Below are 19,106 nucleotides of genomic sequence, written 5' to 3'. Positions count from 1 at the left end.
GTTAAAGAACGGTACTTCCCGAAGTGCAAAGTATGATATACAATACATTTGTTGATATTATTATGGTTTTGACTGACTAGCATCTGACAGTTATTTTATGTTGTGCACACAATGCCAGCAGCCATCTGCTGACTGTTCTTCACCCCACCACCGTCGCCATCCGCAGGCAGCCTCTGTCCGCGACCACGATGCACCCGGAGCCGATTGTGGCCGCCGAGTTCCCGGTGGCGGGTCTGGTGCCCAAGCGGGAGACGGGCGTCAGCAGCCTGCACCAGCTGTACCCAGAGCTGGACGGCAGGGGCGTCACCATCGCCATCTTCGACAGCGCCATCGACCCGGCCGCGCCCGGACTGCAGGTGAGTCTGAGGGGTCGCCGTGTGGGTGGGGTGGGCTCGGCGCGGTCTCCCGCCCACTGGGCCTGTGGGTAAGCCTGGCCTGGTCTCTCGGCTGCCGCTCACGATGGCTGAACCCGGCTGGGATCGGTGCGGTTCTAGACCGTTCCAGGCTTGCAGGTGAAACCACACCGACCAATCCGACCGGCTTAGTAAAGAGTTCCACTACATACACCAGTCCACTGAACTAAGGTATAGTTGGAGAGAGATAGCTCATCAGCTCTACTGATTCTGTGAATGCTGAGTGGGCTTTTAGGAGCACAAAGCTCAATGACTGGAAATTGCTTCACTTGTTGATATTGTGGTGACTGCCGTGAATCCTAGAGCTGGCTTCTATGCTACATTGGTTATGTAGTCAGCCATGGTTCTGTCGACATGAGCTGGCAAAGATCAAGAACGATTGATGTAGGAGTTACATCTGATCCGTACATAATTCGTTATTTATTTCCTTCGCTGAGTCCACTTAAGTCCCGTTTGATAAGCTTTCTGCTCTTGTTCCGTAATCCGATTCCGGAATAGAATGCCTGCCCCTACTGTATAAAACCGCGCTCAAACTTCTTGAGCGTTATTGGTAGACGTCGAAATTCTTCTATCTCTGCTAAGACGGCTTTTCCTTCGTGATACGAGCCGTCCTTATGTAGAGATGTTGGTTTTGACATCCATTTGGGAAGTTTTTTTTCCTTCTGGAGCTGGAGCTGTTGACCTGAAATCAAATTTAATAGCGTGTTATAATAAAAGCTATTTTTTCTTGTGATGCTGCAGCTCTGTTTGTTTTTCAAGGTTTCGCCTATTCATCCAAAACTGTCAGAATCGTTAAAATTTGGCCTTTGATAAACTATGAACATCTGGTCGACCTGACATTTGACGAGACCGAAATGAGACTGGATAACATGCTTGCTTGTATGATGACCTTTGAATATAACGACCTTTCGGAGCTCGTTTGTTACCGCTACGTATCTGAAGGCCACGGGATACGTTTCATATTGCCGCGTAGCCTAGGAGCCAATTGCGAGGGGAGCGTTCAAGCGCTTAGTGCCCCATCTCCAGCAGGGCGTGGGAATACTGATCGGATTATCATTGGAAAGTTGGGGTCTCAGCGGGGCGGTTTGCGGCTCAGGTCATGCAATACTAAAACATCGGAAAGGATAACGGCGAGAACAAGGTCGAACCTTGTTACTGGGTACAGTTACCTTGTTTGCCTGTTTGCCAAGTCCTAACAAAGGCAGTTGTACCTACTTGTATCTGGAGCTCCAGTTGCATTCGGAGCTTCGATAGTGACTCACCTACATTTGCTGAAATGTTTTCCCGTCTTTTGCGGGGCTCATGTCCATTATCCCCGTTTATGTTAACTCTTCAGTCCGGTCATTCGTGTAAGCAATCGCGAATCTGGGACAACTGCACCGTTTCCAGTCCAGACGTCCATCGCTGCTGCTTTTATGCCGCGTCCGCCGCGCCGGCCGGGGTGGTATTTAGATCGGACACTGTGACTGGTCCGCTTACGTAATCGAACCCCGTAGTTGTGCCGTTGGGAGGCGCACATGACGCGAATGCGCGGCCGTTGCATCAGCTTTGTGAACTCGCTTTGCTGTTGGACGTGATCCAAGGTTGACTGCGCCGTGCCTGACTCAAGCTACTGTATGCGGCGGCTGATAATGACTATCAAGGAAGTTCCCACCTATGTTATCCTCAGAAAAGTGCTTGTTGCATTGAGCGGAGTCTCCGTAGTTTATCGATTACATGACGTGACATTTCGTTATCGAATATGCAAGAGATTAGGTGGCAGTCAATAGCAGCAGACACTATCTTTCTTGTGTAACCGGAAGTTCGTGATCAGCTGTACACCGAATAAGCACTGGTGGCCTTTATACTTTCTTAATTGGTTCTAGTTTATTATGGGTTGATTAGCAGGCTTATGGGTGCTTTTTGCGCCCATCGCTGTTGTTAACAGATGTCCAATCTTAAAAAGGGCTCAATATACTAGGGTTGACTATTAAGTAATGGAAGTGCCTTAAGCAATTAAACGTTTTTGCACGTGCACATGTTTTCTTGGTGTCATTTCATGCGCCGATGTTTTTTCTATCCAATGGTGAAGACCACATGTCCTTAGCTACTTCTTGCTCCAAGCTATCGTCGTTTTCCCAAGAGACCACCCGAACCTGCGGCGCACCATGAAAAAGGAGTCTGGCAATGACCAAAATCGCGCGCCAAGCGCCAGCGCGAGGTCATCAGAGCTTATTGGCTTATCGTTATAGCTACACAATGGACAATTTCTATATTTTCATCAAAACAATACACATTGGCACGATAAATGACAGCATACACTACTCCACATAATCGCCTTCAAGCATCACACACCATTCCAGCCTCGTCTTGACCCACTCCTGGAACGCCGCCAGAGGACTGATCGGCGCTTTCTTTCTCAAACCGATGAAACCACCGACATATCGTCTGTGGGGAGGCTGCGTCGCTCCATACACTTAGAAAATAAATTTTCTGATATTGGTAGGCCTTTTCCCTACGACAAACTGAGCTCTAATGACCTTGCACTCGGCGCTGGCGCGCGGCTTTGGCCATTGCCAGGTGGTGCGCCACAGGTTCGGGAGGTCTCTTGAGAAAACGACGATAGCTTATAGCAAAAAGTAGCTAGGGACATGTGGTCTTCACCATTGGATAGAAAAAAGATCGGCGCATGAAATGACACCTAAATAATGTGTGCACGTGCAAACCCGTTTAATTGCTTAACACGCGCAGTGGAAGGGTTGCGAGTACTACGCCCAGTGGAAGGGGGGGGGGCGGATGTCGCCCCCCCTAAGATCTCAGCTCCCACTGGAGCTAGAAAGACGAAATTTGGAGGGTAGGTGGGGGCCATGGGGAACTCTGTTGTGTGTGAATTTCATGACCCTAGGTCAATATCTTCAAGGTCAAATGAGGTCAAATGTGGTCAAATCTGCCATATTAGCGACTTTTTTGCGTTTACACGCCGATAACTCAAAAAGTTACCGGCCGATTTTCTTTTTTCTTTCACTATACGAAAGAACAAACATTTGGGAGTATGTATGGTGAATTTCTAGATAATCCAACAATAAATATGGCAGTTAGAAGCCTGCTAAGGATAAGATGTTGCCGGCTGAAGCGGGATCGGCGGACGCGGGAAACGCGGCAATCACAATTTTGTGTTTACACACTCATAACTCAAATTGTTTCCGGCCGATTTTCAAAATTCTTTGACCATATGATTGCCTGTACATTTCTCAGTCTTCTCACCGAATTTGACGCGAATCTAATATAATCAGCGGTAAGGAGCGCGATGTAAAGACGGAACCGTCCCGCCCCGGCACAGTCTACAATTCAGGCGGCGCGTAACAGCTAGCGCCGGCCGCCGCGCCGCCGCGCCGCCGCCGCGGCAGGATGTTTGACTTTACACCGCTATTACTAGAAAAGTTGTGAACCGATTTTCTTATTTCTTACACGAGAAGATCTGCAATTCAATTTTGGACAGGTAGCCAAAATTTCACATTGATATTATGTTCGCGGCGCGAGTTATTGGCGAAAAACAGGAGGGGTGGGCGAAATCCGCCCCCCCCTTCCACTGCGCGTGTTAAGGCACTTCCATTACTTAATAGTCAACCCTAGTATAAGCTGCAGAAAACGGCTATTAAATGCAAGATGGTTTTCACGCATTTCAGTCCATCGTATGTTGACAGTCCAAAGAATCATTTCGTCGACTCAGATAACCGTTTGTCGGCACTGGTATCACTGTCGATGTTACCAAATGCCGTAAATAGAATAGTACGGCATTTTATAAGATTAGGCAGGAGACATCACACATACGTTACAGCTTACAAACCTATATCAACAGCGAACAATGACTCTCATGTATGGGCGTCGATGACGCCTGAAGCCCGGGCGCCCTTAAATAACAAATCATCACCTCAATTTATTCTGGGCTCTGGAATCACCACAAGGCGCTCACGAGTCCATGTGAACACGTTCGCTTTTACCAAAGTTGGTTCTCCAAACGATTGGTCATTAATCAATCAGGATTACAAGGAGATCTGTCGTCGCTCTCGCTCGCTTGTTCTTCGCCTTGTCCCGCGCTCCCCTCCCCCCCCCCCCTATTCCCCGTGGGCTGTGGCTGTGGATGTGTATCACTGAAACCACAATATCTGTGATTGACACGCCGTCTAACCGCTGTTTCCAGCGCACCTCTGACGGCCGTCCGAAGGTGGTGGACCTGATCGACGCCACCGGTGCCGGAGATGTGGACACCACGCACGTGGCGGAGCTGCGCGACGGAGTGCTCAACGGCCTGTCGGGCAGACGGCTCAAGGTGGGTCCAACGGCGCAGAGCGGGCCGGCCAGCTGGGAACCGGGCTATAGATAGAACACGGTATGTGCATGATGATGTATCCGGATGCATGTGGTAGATGAATGGATGGATGTTACAGGCCATGTGCGAGTTGGTCCTATTTTGGTGGGATTTGTTGTGTGCGAACGACGCTGTATTTTTCCCAGCTAGGTTTGGCGCTTGTCATCTGGATAAACTATCAGCCGTAGCCCTTTATTCATGTCGGGAAACATGCGATTTGTCTTATCAGGCATTCGCCCAGTATCAGTTAACACAAATATTTGGAGTGGAGGCTCGGGTGGCCAAGAAACTGGGAACATTCCTGGCCTGGCCCAACGGAGTCGGCTGTGCTGTGGGCCGACCGACCGTTGGTCCGTGCTATCAGGACACAGTGCAGTGTTGGCCCCTCAGGACACGGTATTCCATACCAGGACACGATACCAGTATGGCCCCTCTTAGGACACGATGTTCTCTCTCAGGACACGATTTCGTGCCTGGCAGAGCTCTGAGGACACAGTAGACGAAACTGGACGGTTTCGTGTCAACTCCACCCATAGCCCAGTCCCTTCTCAGCACACAGTGCCGTCATGGCCCCCTCTCAGGACACGGTACCCCTTCTTACGACACAGTACTCCCTCCCAGTGTACAGCACTCCCTCTCAGGACACCATACCGCGCCACTCCCTCTCAGGACGCGGTGCCGTGCTGCCCGTCCCAGGACACGGTGCCTTCCTGTCCGTGTCCTCAGGACACCATGCCGTGCTGCCTGTCCCAGGACACGGTGCTGTCCCGGCTGTCCGTCCGGTGACGAGCAGTCGGCGCTGAGCGGCTCCGAACCGGTCCTGCCGCGCGCCGTTTGCCTGTCCGGCGTTTTCCTCGACGGGAAAGGGCACCGAACCGGCGGCCGCACATGGACGGTCGGTGGGGAGGGGGAGAGGGTGGCGAGGGGCTGGCCGCTACACGCGGTCTGCCAATGCGCCGAGGTGGGGATACGGGGTAATGAGACGCGTCGCCAAGCCTGGTTTTGTGTATGACGCCGTTTGTTTTCTAAGATGACCAAAACAGGCTTTGGATGTTTTGTATTGTACAGAAGGTAAACATGCGTCACGGTCGAAGGACTGAGCCGTTGTCAAGCCCGTACTTGTTTGTTTGCCCTGTGTTTTTGCGGTCGTAGCGAGGTCTCGTAGTCCGTGAGGCGTGGAAAGTCGCTCACTGGTCTTAACGAGTTTTGACACAGAGGAAAATAACATCTCGCTTATTAATGTGCCTAGTCATTGTAGCTGGCTGTCAGAGAAGCACTGAAATAACCAATGTATCACTCTTAGCAGGCAATCCGAATCCGCCGTAATCCTAAAATCGTCGTACAATTACCATTCAGCTATATCAGTCATTCAAGCCAAGTTCATTCCACCGAGTGCTGTCTCGGCGATAGCATTTATCGCGTGACAGATCGTTGAAAACCATTTTTATTGCTCACCATAAACAGTCGTGATTTTATTGCTTCTGATCACGCTCAAGACATCAGCTGCTGCATTTGTACATATTCCCACGTGATCAGTGAATTGGTGACAGGGCGAGTGTAAAGCACCTTACTTTAGATCTACCGGGGACGACTTTGCAACGGTGGGATACACGTATTAGTTTTATTTCATGTTGTGACCAATGACCATATGATTCCTCTCCCCTTCCCCAAGCATGTACCGTGTCTGACCCGTCATTACTCCAAAATGTAATATCTTGTTTTGTTCACCCCAGGTACCGGCGGGATGGGAGTGTCCCACGGGCAAGTTTCACCTGGGCGTGAAGCCTTTGTACGAGCTGTACCCGGAGAAGCTGCGAAAACGTGTACAGGCCGAGTACAAGGACAAGCACTGGGTCAAGTACCAGGCGGCCGCTCTGGCAGAGGCCCTCAGTCGACAGCAGGTGAGTGGGTTCACACCGCGCGGCTCGTGGTCAGGGTGTCTTAACGTGGGAGTGATTGGTTGGGTCAGGTACTTATGGAACGCATATTGATAGGTGGGTATTTCGTGAGGGAGTTGAATTCAGCAAGATGTGGGTCGGTTAGTATTTCCCGCTGTCGTGTTATCCTGACGCTGCACCGCCGCTGTTTTTGCTCGCAGTAGCAACGGCGAGGTGGTATCAGTGGAAGCGTGCGAATCGATAGGCGAGCGGTATCAGATATCTTATCGAAGAAAACCCCAAGCCCGCGGCTTACGGGCAATCACGCCTATTACCCAACTCTGTCCTGAAACCGACGCCACATCACTTTATCGCAGCGATGTGCCGATATTCCTTAACAAATTTCCCGTAATTTGTATAATATAATAATACAATACGCAGCTTTTCAGTCTGCCTGTATCCCGTCACTGGAAACAAACCGAGACCATCAATGAGATCGTGACTGCAGTTTGGCGCAACAATCAACTGCTGTCATATGTCCTACTGGTCCATGTATGCGCCTTAGGAATCTTAGCTGGCTGCTCTCACACTGTCTCCCTCCCTCTCTCTCTCTCTCTCTCTCTCTCTCTCTCTCTCTCTCTCTCTCTCTCTCTCTCTCTCTCTCTCTCTCTCTCTCTCTCTCTCTCTCTCTCTCTCTCTCTCCATTCCCTCTCTCTCTCTTTCTCTCTCTCTCTCTCTCTCTCTCTCTCTCTCTCTCTCTCTCTCTCTCTCTCTCTCTCTCTCTCTCTCTCTTCCTCTTTCTCTCTGCCCCCTCTTACCCTTTGGCCTTTCTCCTGCTCCGCGATCACAGGAGCACGAGCAGGCGCACCCGAACCCCACCGGTCTGGACAAACAGGACAGGGATGACCTGGACGCGCGTCTGGAGGCGCTCGCTGCTGCCGACAAGGCCTTCAAGGATGTCGGCCCCGTGCTCGACTGTGTGGTCTTCCATGATGGTAGCACCTGGAGGTGAGACGTTTGTGCCAGAAAGGTGGAGGGAGTTAGAATAAAGGTGTTATCAAGGCAGTGCTGATGAGAAGACGTCCTGCTGTAAGATTGCATTATCGATATGTAGCCCATCTTAATCTGTGCCAGTGTTATGATAATTCAGTTTTTTCCTTTGTTATGACCACCGATTTTGTGCATTCCGTCCTGTTAAGTTCTGTTATCAGTCTCCGTCTGTTCCGTCCGATGACGGTACGTCTATCCCTTCCCCCTTCCCAGAGTGTGTGTGGACACCTCCCTGGAGGGTAACCTAGGCCAGTGTCCTCTGACACCCCCCTCCTACCCTCAGAGTGTGCGTGGACACCTCCCTGCAGGGTAACCTAGGCCAGTGTCCTCTGACACCCCCCTCCTACCCTCAGAGTGTGCGTGGACACCTCCCTGCAGGGTAAACTGGACCAGTGTCCTCTGACACCCCCCTCCTACCCTCAGAGTGTGCGTGGACACCTCCCTGCAGGGTAAACTGGACCAGTGTCCTCTGACACCTCCCTCCTACCCTCAGAGTGTGTGTGGACACCTCCCTGGAGGGTAACCTAGGCCAGTGTCCTCTGCTGGGCAACTTCCGCGAGACGCTGCAACACGGCTACCTCAGTCGGCGCTGCATGATGGCGTTCGGTGTCAACGTCTACAGCGACGGCAACCTGCTATCCATCGTTACACCGTCTTGTGAGTCGCAGAGATGTGATGGTGTCTGTGGTGGCTGGGGGTTGTAGTAGCCATTGGGTGTATATAAGTTTGATTTAAGATGGTTTGAAAGGCGAGACAGACAAACAAGCGTTTGCTTAGATGTTTGGGTGCTGTTTTTGAACGTGACTGGCGTATAGTTGACACAGCTGTCACAGACCTGGCATTTGGCAAGCTGGCGTCTCATGACTCATGACATTTTAAGGGGGGATAAATTTTCAAAGCGGATTGTTATCTACACCATAAACTGGTAAACATACCATAAAGTTTGCGTCTGACCGCGCCCTACTGTCCGCCCACAGCCAGTCACGGTACCCACGTGTCTGCGATCGCCGCCGCCTGCTTCCCGGACGCCCCGGAGAAGAACGGCATGGCCCCCGGCGCCCAGATCGTCTCCATCAACATAGGTGGGTGTCGGCTGCAAGGGTGACGAGAGTATCTAGAAAGAAGAGTCTGGGGTGGTAGGTTTAAAGATATATGGATATTCAATGTTTTTTTTTTAGACACAGCAAATGAGTGGATCACAGGAGATTGCTGATAGTAGCTGGAGATGGGTGGATATTTATGAGATGATCGCTTATATTTTGAAGATGCAAGCAGCTAAGAGGAGATGCTGGGTGATTTTGTACAGTGTACACCCATCTTTTTCATTTTTGGTTTGCTTATGACTGTATACCAATGACGTCATTGTTTGTCCAGGTGACGGCCGGGTGGGCACCATGGAGACGGGTACGGCCATTGTGCGCGCCATGTCCCACCTGATGACGTGCTCCGCCCACTACACCGTGGACCTCATCAATATGAGCTACGGAGAACACTCGCGCTGGAGCGACTCCGGGTTAGTTACAGTGCGGGGGCTTTGTGGAATATGTCTGCGTGTGTCTGCATTATAGAAAAGTGGTAGGATTACGTGGGGGTGATTTTAATTTCAATCGGTTGTTCCTATGAGGCTGCCTTAATCACGGTTGATATCGCTTTTAGCATTGGGGCCTGAGTCTTGAGATGAACGCCAGGACTGTTTGTCTATTAGAGACGGTGAATCGTCCGTTATTGCCTATCCTGAACTGCGATTACACATTCCTTTAGATGTCTTATCACCGCCTGTGCCTGTACTAACGCCCCTCTCGCCGCTCTGCAGCCGTCTGGGTGAGCTGGCCAACGAGCTGGTCAACAAGCACGGCGTTATCTGGTGCGCGTCCGCCGGTAACGCCGGCCCGGCGCTCAACACCATCGGCGCGCCGCCCAACTTGCCGGCGGCCACCCCCGGAACCATACTAGGTACGTATGAGCTGGCCGGGAGAGGGGAGGACTGAGGAGGGAAAGGTTTACTTGGGGAAGGGGATTAATGATGGGAGATGATCTAGGGGTGGTGGCAAAGACGGTTCTTGAAATGGCTGTGTTGCATTGGCATTCTTATCCTTCGTGAACAATTACGTTGATCTATGCCGTAAACACGTAAATGGTGTCAGTGTCGTCGCCCACCGGCCCTCTCTGACCGCCCTCTATGCGCCGCCAGGGATCGGCGCGTATGTGACACCACCGATGATGGAGGCGTGCTACGGCATGCGCCAGTGTGTGCCCACCATGCCCTACACGTGGACATCGCGCGATCCGTCCGGATCGTCCGGTAAGAGTGGGATGTGGTGAGGACACTGAGGAAGAAGGGGCTATAGTTTGGGACTGTTAACTGTCCGATGTTATTCCTTTGAGTTTGGATCGTCTCTTGAAAATAGCTTCCTGAATCTCAGCTGCTCTTAATCTCTAGTCGTTATCCGTGCCTTTGCCATTCTTCCTGACACGAAATTCTTCCACCGTCACCGCAGCTGGTTGGCACAGCATCAAATCCACTGACCTTTTTTGTTTATTTATGCCCTCTTAAGTCTTAAACAGTCTTCACATAACCGTGCGCTCTGACTGACGCCTTCCATCCCCTCAGGCGGCCGGTACATCACGGTGTGCGCTCCTGGCTGCGCCATCACCAGTGTGTGCTCTAATCCCCTCTATCTGTTCTGTCTCAGGGGGTCGGTACATCACGGTCTGCGCTCCTGGCTGCGCCATTACCAGTGTGCCCAACTACACACTGCAGGGCTGTGAGCAGATGAACGGGACCAGCATGGCGGCTCCCAACGCCACCGGATCCATCGGTGAGCGAAAATGATACCGGAAGAGGTTCGAAAGGGAGATGATAGGAGGCTGTTCACTAAAGGAGAGGGCTGATAGGATGATAGGAGGCTGCTCAGAAGGGAGAGGGAAATAACTTGGGATTGGAGGGATTGGGGGACTGACATAATGGAAAAGTGCAGCGCATAAGTCCAGTGGGTGATTCATCATGGGAAATCGTTGATGCCTGATAAGTTTTCCGCTAATCTTGCAAACATGCTCGAGCATTTTGATGATAAAGCTCATTCACATCAGGCTCGTTACCCCGGTGCCTTTACCCACACTGAAGGAGCTATAATCTCACCGTTTGCACTCCCCTTTGTTTCCAGCGACGCTGCTCTCGTGTCTGAAGGGCCTGGGCATGGAGTACTCTGTGTACAGCGTGCGGCGGGCCATCATGGCCACGGCTGAGACCATGAACACGCCCGGAGCCGACCCGTTCGCAGTCGGCAGCGGCATGCTACGGGTGAGGGAATGATGTGGGCGCTGCAAACTCGTCAACGGGTGGGTCACTGCTGTGTCGATGGTTGGTGGCGTTTTTGTACTTGCTGCAATTTGGGCCCTAAGCATTGGTTGCTTTGGATTACGAATCACATACTTGCGCGCAGTGTCGAATCTTTGCTGAAGCGACGGCTGAAGATTGATTGGTTTCTATTTGGAGTCGCTGAAACTCGTTTTTGTGCCTTGCGCTTAAATTCACCGTGAAGGATGCTGTACAAACGCTGATAAATGACAACGATGGTCTTTAAAGTCAGTTGTAGGTATGGTGTGTTGTGTTTTGATGAGTCGTGTGTACCGTGATCCGCTTAAGCAATCCTCTTCTTTATCCTTACAATCCTCGGCTTTTCGGTCAGGTGGACAAGGCGCTGGAGCATCTGAAGCAGCACCACTGCAGCGTAGACAAGGACGTCACATTCATAGCCACAGTCGGTAAGTCGCGGCTCATTACATAGGTTTTAATGGGTACGTGTTACTCCTGCCTCGATTCGGAAGGCAGTAACTAGGTTCGTCTTCGGAATAATAAGTATCCTTTTGTTTTGAGGATGGTCCGGATAGATCATGTTTTACAAGCATTTGATTGACAAAGCCAAATAAATCTCACTTATAAAGTGATCTAAATATGGACGCACAAATCTTTCTAATGCTGTTCCTTGTTGTGACCTGGCCTCCTCTCCCTCAACGCCCTTTCAGCTCCAAACGAGGCTCACGGCATCTATTTGCGGGACGGTGTGGACCTGCGTAGTCGCGTTATTGAGCGCGCCGTCTCCGTGAAGACGCAGTTCGTGAACCAGGACGCCGCTGGTGAGTGTCTGTCTCGTCTCCTACCTCCCTCCCCTCACGGGGATGGGGGGGGGGGGGTGCTCAGTGTAATGACCGAAATGAGGCCTAGGGGTAGCGGAACTGGGAGATAGAGTGGCGTGACGATAACGAGACTGTTTTTTATGCTTTTCCGGCCGTGGACAGATTGTTTATGATTCCGATTGATGGATCACGTGAAGAAGATAAAGGGAGTTTTTCAAGACGATGTTTCCTTTCAAACTCGAAGTGTGCTACATATGCTATTGTCATGAATATCAGTTTTCGTCCGTGTCGTGCTTATTATTTGACTAAGACAAGGGATAGTATTATTCACGAATGAGCACGAGAACACTGCCTAACTCTAATTTTAATGTCCGAGGTTTACTGCAGCCTTTACGGAAACATGACCTTTCTCTACACCAGCTAAAGCTGGCACTATGCCGACACTAAACACTAGACACTCATTTATTTTCACCTCCCTTCCCCATGTTGTCAGACCCGGTGAAGCAGATCAACTTCTCTCTGCGCTGCGTGCTTACTTGCGAGGCCAGCTGGGTGCAGGTGGCCAAATACGTGCAGCACATGAACTCGACACGCAACTTTGCCGTCAAGGTGGACGCGCGCAGTCTGCCCGAGGGCGTGCACGCTACCAGGTGGGTCCGATGGCGGCGATAGGGGGGTACTTGGGTGGGGTGGGGTGGGGATGAAAGTCACGGGGCAGCGTGACTGCGGAACGTGAAATTCGATGGAATGTAGTGAGAGACGATGCCGGGAGAGTGTGAGGTTTTAGGTTGGTATGAGGAAGCGCTCGGGTTGCTGCGTACTGAAACGGTAGGCAGAAGAAGCTTTCACTTAATTGTTGAGAGCAATGTTAGTTGAGGTTGACAATTATGCTCTGTGGCTGCGCCATGGGTGTGGTGCACTGAGCCGTAAATATGGGACCCGTATAACAGAGCTCGTTTTTTTTTTGTGTCGGCGAACTGTGTGTACTGTTATGTTTGATAATGTCCATGGTGCACCATTCTCAGATTGTGTCCTTGTTCCGTGTTTTTTCATTGGAATGTTTTTAGCATCTTATCGGTATTATCAAGTTAATCTGTCATAAAAGTGTATGTATCTGACTCGCTTCTGTCTGTCTCTTGGTTATGTCGTGGTAAAAGTGGCATAGCTTAAAGATAGAAGTTGTCGATGAAAAGAAAAGCTGGGAGTGTCAAAAGCTGGGAAAAGCCGCTTGTTGAACTGCTGCCCGAAAGGTTCACGCAACGGGAGTTATATGCTGTTAAAAAGAAATTATTTGCTGCAGACAATCGTTGTGTAACTTTCGGAGGGTGCGGGAACTTCAAGCAAATCTTGAATTGTATCGAATTTACTCGCAATCTTGGTGTGGTAAAGTCCCTTCCTAGACTTTTTCATTAGTCTTGCCGCACCATTGGCTTTAATTATAAACGTCTTTTACCGTTCCTTTGACCTCTGCTCGTCTGCTTTACCCAACCGTCAATCATCCCGTCCGTCCGTCTGTCAAACCTGTCCGACTAATGTTTTTCCGTCGTCTGTCCGACTGTCGACTTTCCGTCCGTCTGACCTCCAACATGCCGCACCACTCCGTCGATATCCGCACATCCATCTAACATCCACCGTTCTTCTCGTCAGTATCCGGGCGTTCGATGCCGACCAGCCGGAGCGCGGCGCCCTGTTCGAGGTGCCGGTGACGGTGGTGGTACCCATCCAGCTGGACGCTGCTGACCCGCAGCTGGAGAGGACGCTCTCTCTGCAGCCCGGGCAGCTGCAGAGGCTGTTCATCCAGGTGCCCGACGCGGCCAGCTCGGCAGGTGAGAGAGGGTAGGAGAGGGGGAGGGAAGCAGGAAGGGAGGGAGTTGAGGTCGGCCAGATGTGGTTGAAACCTTTTTTGTAGAAGGGAAAGACCGGAAAATTATTTGTCAAATAGGATGGATCGGTGCTGGTGAAAACAAAGAATCTTCAATTGCATCTCAGTTTGCTGCTGGCACAATGCTACCTACTAGCAGCTACTAAATGGCTCAGGAGCTCAGCGCAGAGCTGAGCTATGGCTCAGCAGCTGTTATGTTTTATTTTATGTCGTTTCTTTCTCTGTTTGTAGTGCATACTATGCCATCCAATTGTGACACATTCTCTCTGTTCGTTACAGCTGTGACGCTTAAGTCGCTGGAGCAGGAGAAGGACCACCGGTTCGTGATCCACGCGCTGCAGGCCGTCCCCCACATGTCCAGCAAGAGCTGCGAGTTCTACAAGATGGCCGGACTCGCGCCCGGCACATCCTACAGCGAGACATTCAAAATCGAGGTGCGTGCGAGCGCGGCGTGTGTCATGTTTCGCGTCTTAGTGGATGACGTGACGCGATTGATGTGGTCATCTGGAGTGATTCTTAATAACTTCAGATGCAAATCTAGTGTGTTCTTGTTGTCTGTTGACTAGGTACAAACGGTGCTGGCTTGACCGTTTGTCAAGCCAGCATTTTTGGCCGCTGGCTGTCTGGTAGCTGCTTTTATGGCCGCTGGCTGTAAAAGCAGCAGGCACTAACCAACTAATCACCGTTCTTCACAATATAGTTACTTTCTTTGAAATGATTCGTATAACCGTGCCCAACTTGTCAACTCGCCTCTCACTCACCTCTTATCCTTTAACTCACCCTGGCTTCTCCCACGCCTGCAGGGCGGCCACATTCTGGAGGTGGTGGTCTGCAAGTACTGGACCAGTCTGGGCTCTGCGGACGTCAGTGTGACCGTCAGTCTGGACGGCCTGCGCCCGTCGGCGCCCACCCTGGCCATGACGGCCGCCGAGGTGCTGCGACTGGACGTGTCGGACGCGCTGCGGGCCACAGAGATGGCGGCCCCCAGCGTCATACTGAAGGGGCAACTGTGCACGTACAGGTACGGCTGTCAGAGGGAGGGGGTTAGGGGATAGTCATCATGATGGTGGGGAAGCGGGGGATATAAGTGGTTTGCAGTTGAAGCAGAGCTTGCATTTCAGTCTTGAGATCTAACCAGGCTGCTCTGCAATACAGTCCATTTCATTCTTGTAGATACTGTTTTAAAACTGTACCCGCGTGAATATTTTCTGCAGAATATTCAGAGCCATTAATTCATTGTATTCGTGCTAACGTGGTTTTAATTCCTGCTCTCGCTCTAAATGCTTTGTTCCTTGCACCTCGGTAGCTCCCCGTCTCATACTCACACCCTCGCTGCCCCGCCGCCCCGTCAGGCCGTCGTCGGCCAAGGTGGCTCCGCTGGTGGACGACCGGGACAAGCTGCCCGACGGACGCGTCATCTACGGACTGACGCTCACCTACGGATTCAACGTGGCCAAAGGCGGAGAGGTCACACCCGACTTGTGAGTACGGGAACGGGACGCAGTCGCTGCGATCTACCGGACGAGACGCCGGGATGGACGTGTTGGCGAGAGATTGTTGGGCAGAGACTGAGCCTGCCTTAGGTATTAGGGCATTAGGGGCTTCTCTGACCTGTAGGGGCTTCTCTGACCTGTAGGGGCTTCTCTGACCTGCCGATGATTATGAACAGCATGCTGTCGCAATGAGCATGGAAAGTGTGTCGTCCTTCCTGAAGTACACGCTGCGCAAGTGTTTACTCGACATGTCTGTCCGCGTTTACAGCCAGTTCCTGAGTGACACCCTGTACGAGTCCGAGTTCGAGTCGCAGATGTGGATGCTGTTTGACTCTAACAAGCAGTTCATCGCGGCAGGAGACGCCTATCCGTCCAAGGTCAGTCACTGGCTATCTGTGTTCTCTGGTTGAGGTTCGAACACTGCAAACTAGATATATAATTGATACACCGAAAATCGAAAGAGGATCTTATTGCAAGGCGTTTAAAAAGAAACTACAAGCTTTTGTCCCGCTAAAACAGTTGCTAACATTGTCGCTTGTCTGTCTCCAGTTGTCTGTGTCAGCAGAGGACTAAGTGTAGGATAATCCGTTACAATGTTTCCCAAAACCGGAGTATTACTTAGGTACCGCCATTTAATTGTCTCCATCCCCAGTACTCTGTCCGGGTAGATAAGGGGGAGTACACTCTGCTGATGCGGATCCGCCACGAGAAGAGAGAGCTGTTGGAGAAGCTGAGCGACCTCTCGCTTCAGATCACCTTCAAACTCTCCAGCGAACTCAAGGTCAGTTTGTCAATGGGACTGAAACTCCTCAGTGTACGACCGCGGCACTAGTCGCCGTCTTTCAGTTAGGTTTGGATATTGAACTGTGACATGAACACTGTTGATGGTATAATCTTGTGTCTTAGATACATTTTCATTTTTTTTTTCGCTTACGACAGTCTTTCCGCATTTTACTCTTGGTACTTGTGTTTTGTCACTTTGTCCAAACCCATCATCGCCTCCAAAACCCTTTCACATCCAACTCACCGAAAGTTGTGCCATGTCTAACGCTCTACTCCCGGTGTCCTCAGCTGGACACGTACTACCGGTACAACGACGCTCTGACGGGCACCCGGCGGGCGGGCACGGCCCAGATGCGGCCCGGTCTCCGGCTGCCGCTCTACGTGGCGCCCCTGCCGCTCAGCAACAACAACCGGTGAGCAATGGAGGATTTTGGCTACAAAGTACAACGACGATCTAAGGAGGGACGATTGGCTACATAATTAGTCGATGAGAGGCTGGCCGGGTAGAGAACCGCAAGACCTTTGGTTGCATAGTCCGCATCGACCGTTATAATTAATATGGTGTTTCTACGGGTCATATCGAAATTTCCGAGCTGGGTTTGTACGGGCCTTATCTGCTTTTTCGGGACATAAGTTATAGAGTCGGTGTTTCTACAGGCCGTATCTCGCCGTGTGGTCACGCACTGCACCTGACCGTGTGTCTGTGTTCTGACGACCCTTCCGTGCCGCCGCAGGACGTCGAAGCTGTCGCTGTCGGCCGGCCACGTCCTGGTGGGCAACCTGACGCTGCAGCCGACCCGCGCCGCCAACGACAAGGCGGTACGAGCTCGGACGGCGCCGCGCCGCGTCAAGCGGCCCCTTCCGCAACTGGTGTGCCACCCTTACCCCTCTGTCTCTATCTCTCTCTCTGTCTCTGTCGCTCTCTCACCGGGCGCGGCGGTGGACCGGAGCACGGGCAGCGGCTCGGCGGAGTGACATACCTCGGCTGGCTGGTGGCGGCTGCTGGCTCAGAGTCACGGAAATAAGTGCGCCAGAAGGAAGGCGACTGCCTCCGATTCCCGAGGACTGGTGGCCCTGATGGAGACAAACGACAGAGCTCTGGCTAGCCATGCTCCTGAAGAATAACGCTTAAAACCATACCTGCCTGCATTACCGCAAACCTTCGGTTCTTGTAAATTAGCTCTGGATAATCGGGCTGAACATATCGCTTGGTCATGGGCAAAGGGCTTGGTGGGAACTATGCCTTTTACAATTAGTTTTGTGGGTACCTGTTCCTGTTCCCAACTGTCACCCACTAGCCGTTAGCAGCTCAAAATTTTGTTCTGGTTGTCAAGTAAAACCGAAGGAGACTGCATGCCCCACTGCATGGTGGATGTGACCTGTTTTTTTTTTATTCTGAAGGTTTTCTCCATGGTTCACTCGATAATGCCGCTGCCTAATAATGTAAATGTTATTTAAAAAAATTGGTGGCTGAATGCTGCATATTTATGAAGAATAGCTGGGGGAGTTTTAGTTGATATCATCATTACATGCTCCGCGTTCATTATTGCAATTTGGTTGTGGCACTTCTTTATAGCATTCCGGGCATCAGTTAGTTGTCCTTTGTGGCCTCCTTTTAGCCTCTCTGCATGCACATGGCACACCTTTTACACGCGGATCATTCTGAGTTCTGAGTGCACACATTGATAGTTGCCCGCGATGACAGTTGTTGATATATAAGTCACTTTACCGACTTTTGGAAGTGTGCTTACATCACTTATCGCAGCTTCGCTGGTGGCGCTGCTTCATCACTGCGTAATGCTACAAAGCTGCAGCTTTAGCTTCATTTCTTCCTGATTAATTTTATCAACGAAAAATGAGTGGTAGACGCATACATCGAAGCAGATTTCATGGCATAGAATAAATAATTGTAGGGCATCACATAACGTCTGCTGAACGTATCGTTGCTATCATTTATGATGTTTTGATTTTATTTCATATATTTCTGCACAATCCACCAGTGTATTTGATATACGGTCTGTAGAATATTTTGTTGACGAGCACCCGCACAAAGTGTCAGTCTGTACATGCCCGTTCGCCCACACACCGCTACCCCCCCCCCCCCCTCGTCCGTCTGTCCCCGCAGGGTCAGTTTCCATTCCGCTACATGATTCCGGACGTGCCGCGCAAGAGCGGCGCCTCGAAGCCCGACAAGGAGAAGACCTCCAAGCAGGACGAGTACCAGAACGCCCTCAAGGACTTCAAGATCATGTGGATCGGCCGGCTCGGAGCCGGTGAGGCAATGACACTCCTTCAGCACGATCAGCCAGACTATTCTTGACCTTGGGATAATTCTGACGTTTATTGCCGTTTTCTAACTTGATTGAATGAAAATCGATGTTGCATGGTTCGAAGGAACACATTTGGGGAACCTGGAGACTTTCATCAGCCAGGCCCCGCCCCCTTTCGAAAGCATCAGCAATGTGTCCCTAGCTAAGTGTGGGAACCCGTGCGACTCCTACCGCTTACTTCTGGCATCAGTCCCACGCTCGACATGTCACACGTGTAACACGCCTCCCCCTGACCATTGTCAGGCGGCGGCGACACGGCGACAGCCCTGCTGGAGGAGGTGCTGGCTAATGGAGAGCGGCTGGACCGGATCCTGGCCAACAGCGCCAAACTGCAGACGCTAGATACCATGCAGGTAAGGACGAGGGCGGTTGTGAGAGAGAGAGAGAGAGAGAGAGAGAGAGAGAGAGAGAGAGAGAGAGAGAGAGAGACCATTTATTCAATAACAAACAGATGAATATAACAAATAAAGTATGCAATTGGCGCAAAAGTGCTACGCACTTAAATCATGGCGCCGCTTGCTAAACGAGAAGTACTTAACGTATTTAGCAACAATAATAATGATGAAACACAATGGAACAAGAAGAACGGAATAAAAATATTTATGTTGCAAAACATGTCAAAGTGATCGTCGATCGACCGGACCGCCCAAGCCCGGTAACGCTCCACGACCCCGGCGGCACTGTAAGGCTGCCCCGCACCGCGCCCACTCGTCCGACCACGGTAGTGGTGAGGATTGGGACTTGGGATGTTGTATTTTATAAGCGATGGGTAAGGATGATGAAGGATTGGACA

General features: G+C 51.2%; 1 protein-coding gene across 2 annotated transcripts in view; it reads left to right on the top strand.

The window, feature by feature from the left end:
* LOC122394142 (tripeptidyl-peptidase 2-like) overlaps positions 1 to 19,106 on the top strand; it is a 29,359-nt gene that overhangs the window by 2,137 nt on the left and 8,116 nt on the right. For both annotated transcript variants that reach the window (XM_043390783.1, XM_043390782.1), the window contains exons 2-25: positions 167 to 356; positions 4,594 to 4,722; positions 6,495 to 6,662; positions 7,489 to 7,646; positions 8,182 to 8,345; positions 8,666 to 8,770; positions 9,063 to 9,201; positions 9,502 to 9,641; positions 9,880 to 9,990; positions 10,382 to 10,507; positions 10,853 to 10,989; positions 11,378 to 11,453; positions 11,715 to 11,825; positions 12,319 to 12,475; positions 13,473 to 13,651; positions 13,987 to 14,141; positions 14,511 to 14,728; positions 15,060 to 15,188; positions 15,469 to 15,577; positions 15,853 to 15,981; positions 16,272 to 16,396; positions 16,718 to 16,802; positions 18,109 to 18,256; positions 18,557 to 18,666. In XM_043390783.1, coding sequence (XP_043246718.1) covers positions 189 to 356; positions 4,594 to 4,722; positions 6,495 to 6,662; positions 7,489 to 7,646; positions 8,182 to 8,345; positions 8,666 to 8,770; positions 9,063 to 9,201; positions 9,502 to 9,641; positions 9,880 to 9,990; positions 10,382 to 10,507; positions 10,853 to 10,989; positions 11,378 to 11,453; positions 11,715 to 11,825; positions 12,319 to 12,475; positions 13,473 to 13,651; positions 13,987 to 14,141; positions 14,511 to 14,728; positions 15,060 to 15,188; positions 15,469 to 15,577; positions 15,853 to 15,981; positions 16,272 to 16,396; positions 16,718 to 16,802; positions 18,109 to 18,256; positions 18,557 to 18,666 — 3,276 coding nt within the window. In that variant the 5' untranslated portion in view covers positions 167 to 188. The remainder of the gene's footprint in view (positions 1 to 166; positions 357 to 4,593; positions 4,723 to 6,494; positions 6,663 to 7,488; positions 7,647 to 8,181; positions 8,346 to 8,665; positions 8,771 to 9,062; positions 9,202 to 9,501; positions 9,642 to 9,879; positions 9,991 to 10,381; positions 10,508 to 10,852; positions 10,990 to 11,377; positions 11,454 to 11,714; positions 11,826 to 12,318; positions 12,476 to 13,472; positions 13,652 to 13,986; positions 14,142 to 14,510; positions 14,729 to 15,059; positions 15,189 to 15,468; positions 15,578 to 15,852; positions 15,982 to 16,271; positions 16,397 to 16,717; positions 16,803 to 18,108; positions 18,257 to 18,556; positions 18,667 to 19,106) is intronic.

Source organism: Amphibalanus amphitrite, unplaced genomic scaffold, assembly GCF_019059575.1.
Source record: "Amphibalanus amphitrite isolate SeventyFive unplaced genomic scaffold, NRLGWU_Aamphi_draft 000575F_arrow, whole genome shotgun sequence".
NCBI classification, from domain to species: Eukaryota; Metazoa; Arthropoda; class Thecostraca; order Balanomorpha; family Balanidae; genus Amphibalanus; species Amphibalanus amphitrite.
The sequence above is the reverse complement of the archived record's forward strand: the minus strand, read 5'-3'. Positions and strand labels throughout refer to the sequence as shown.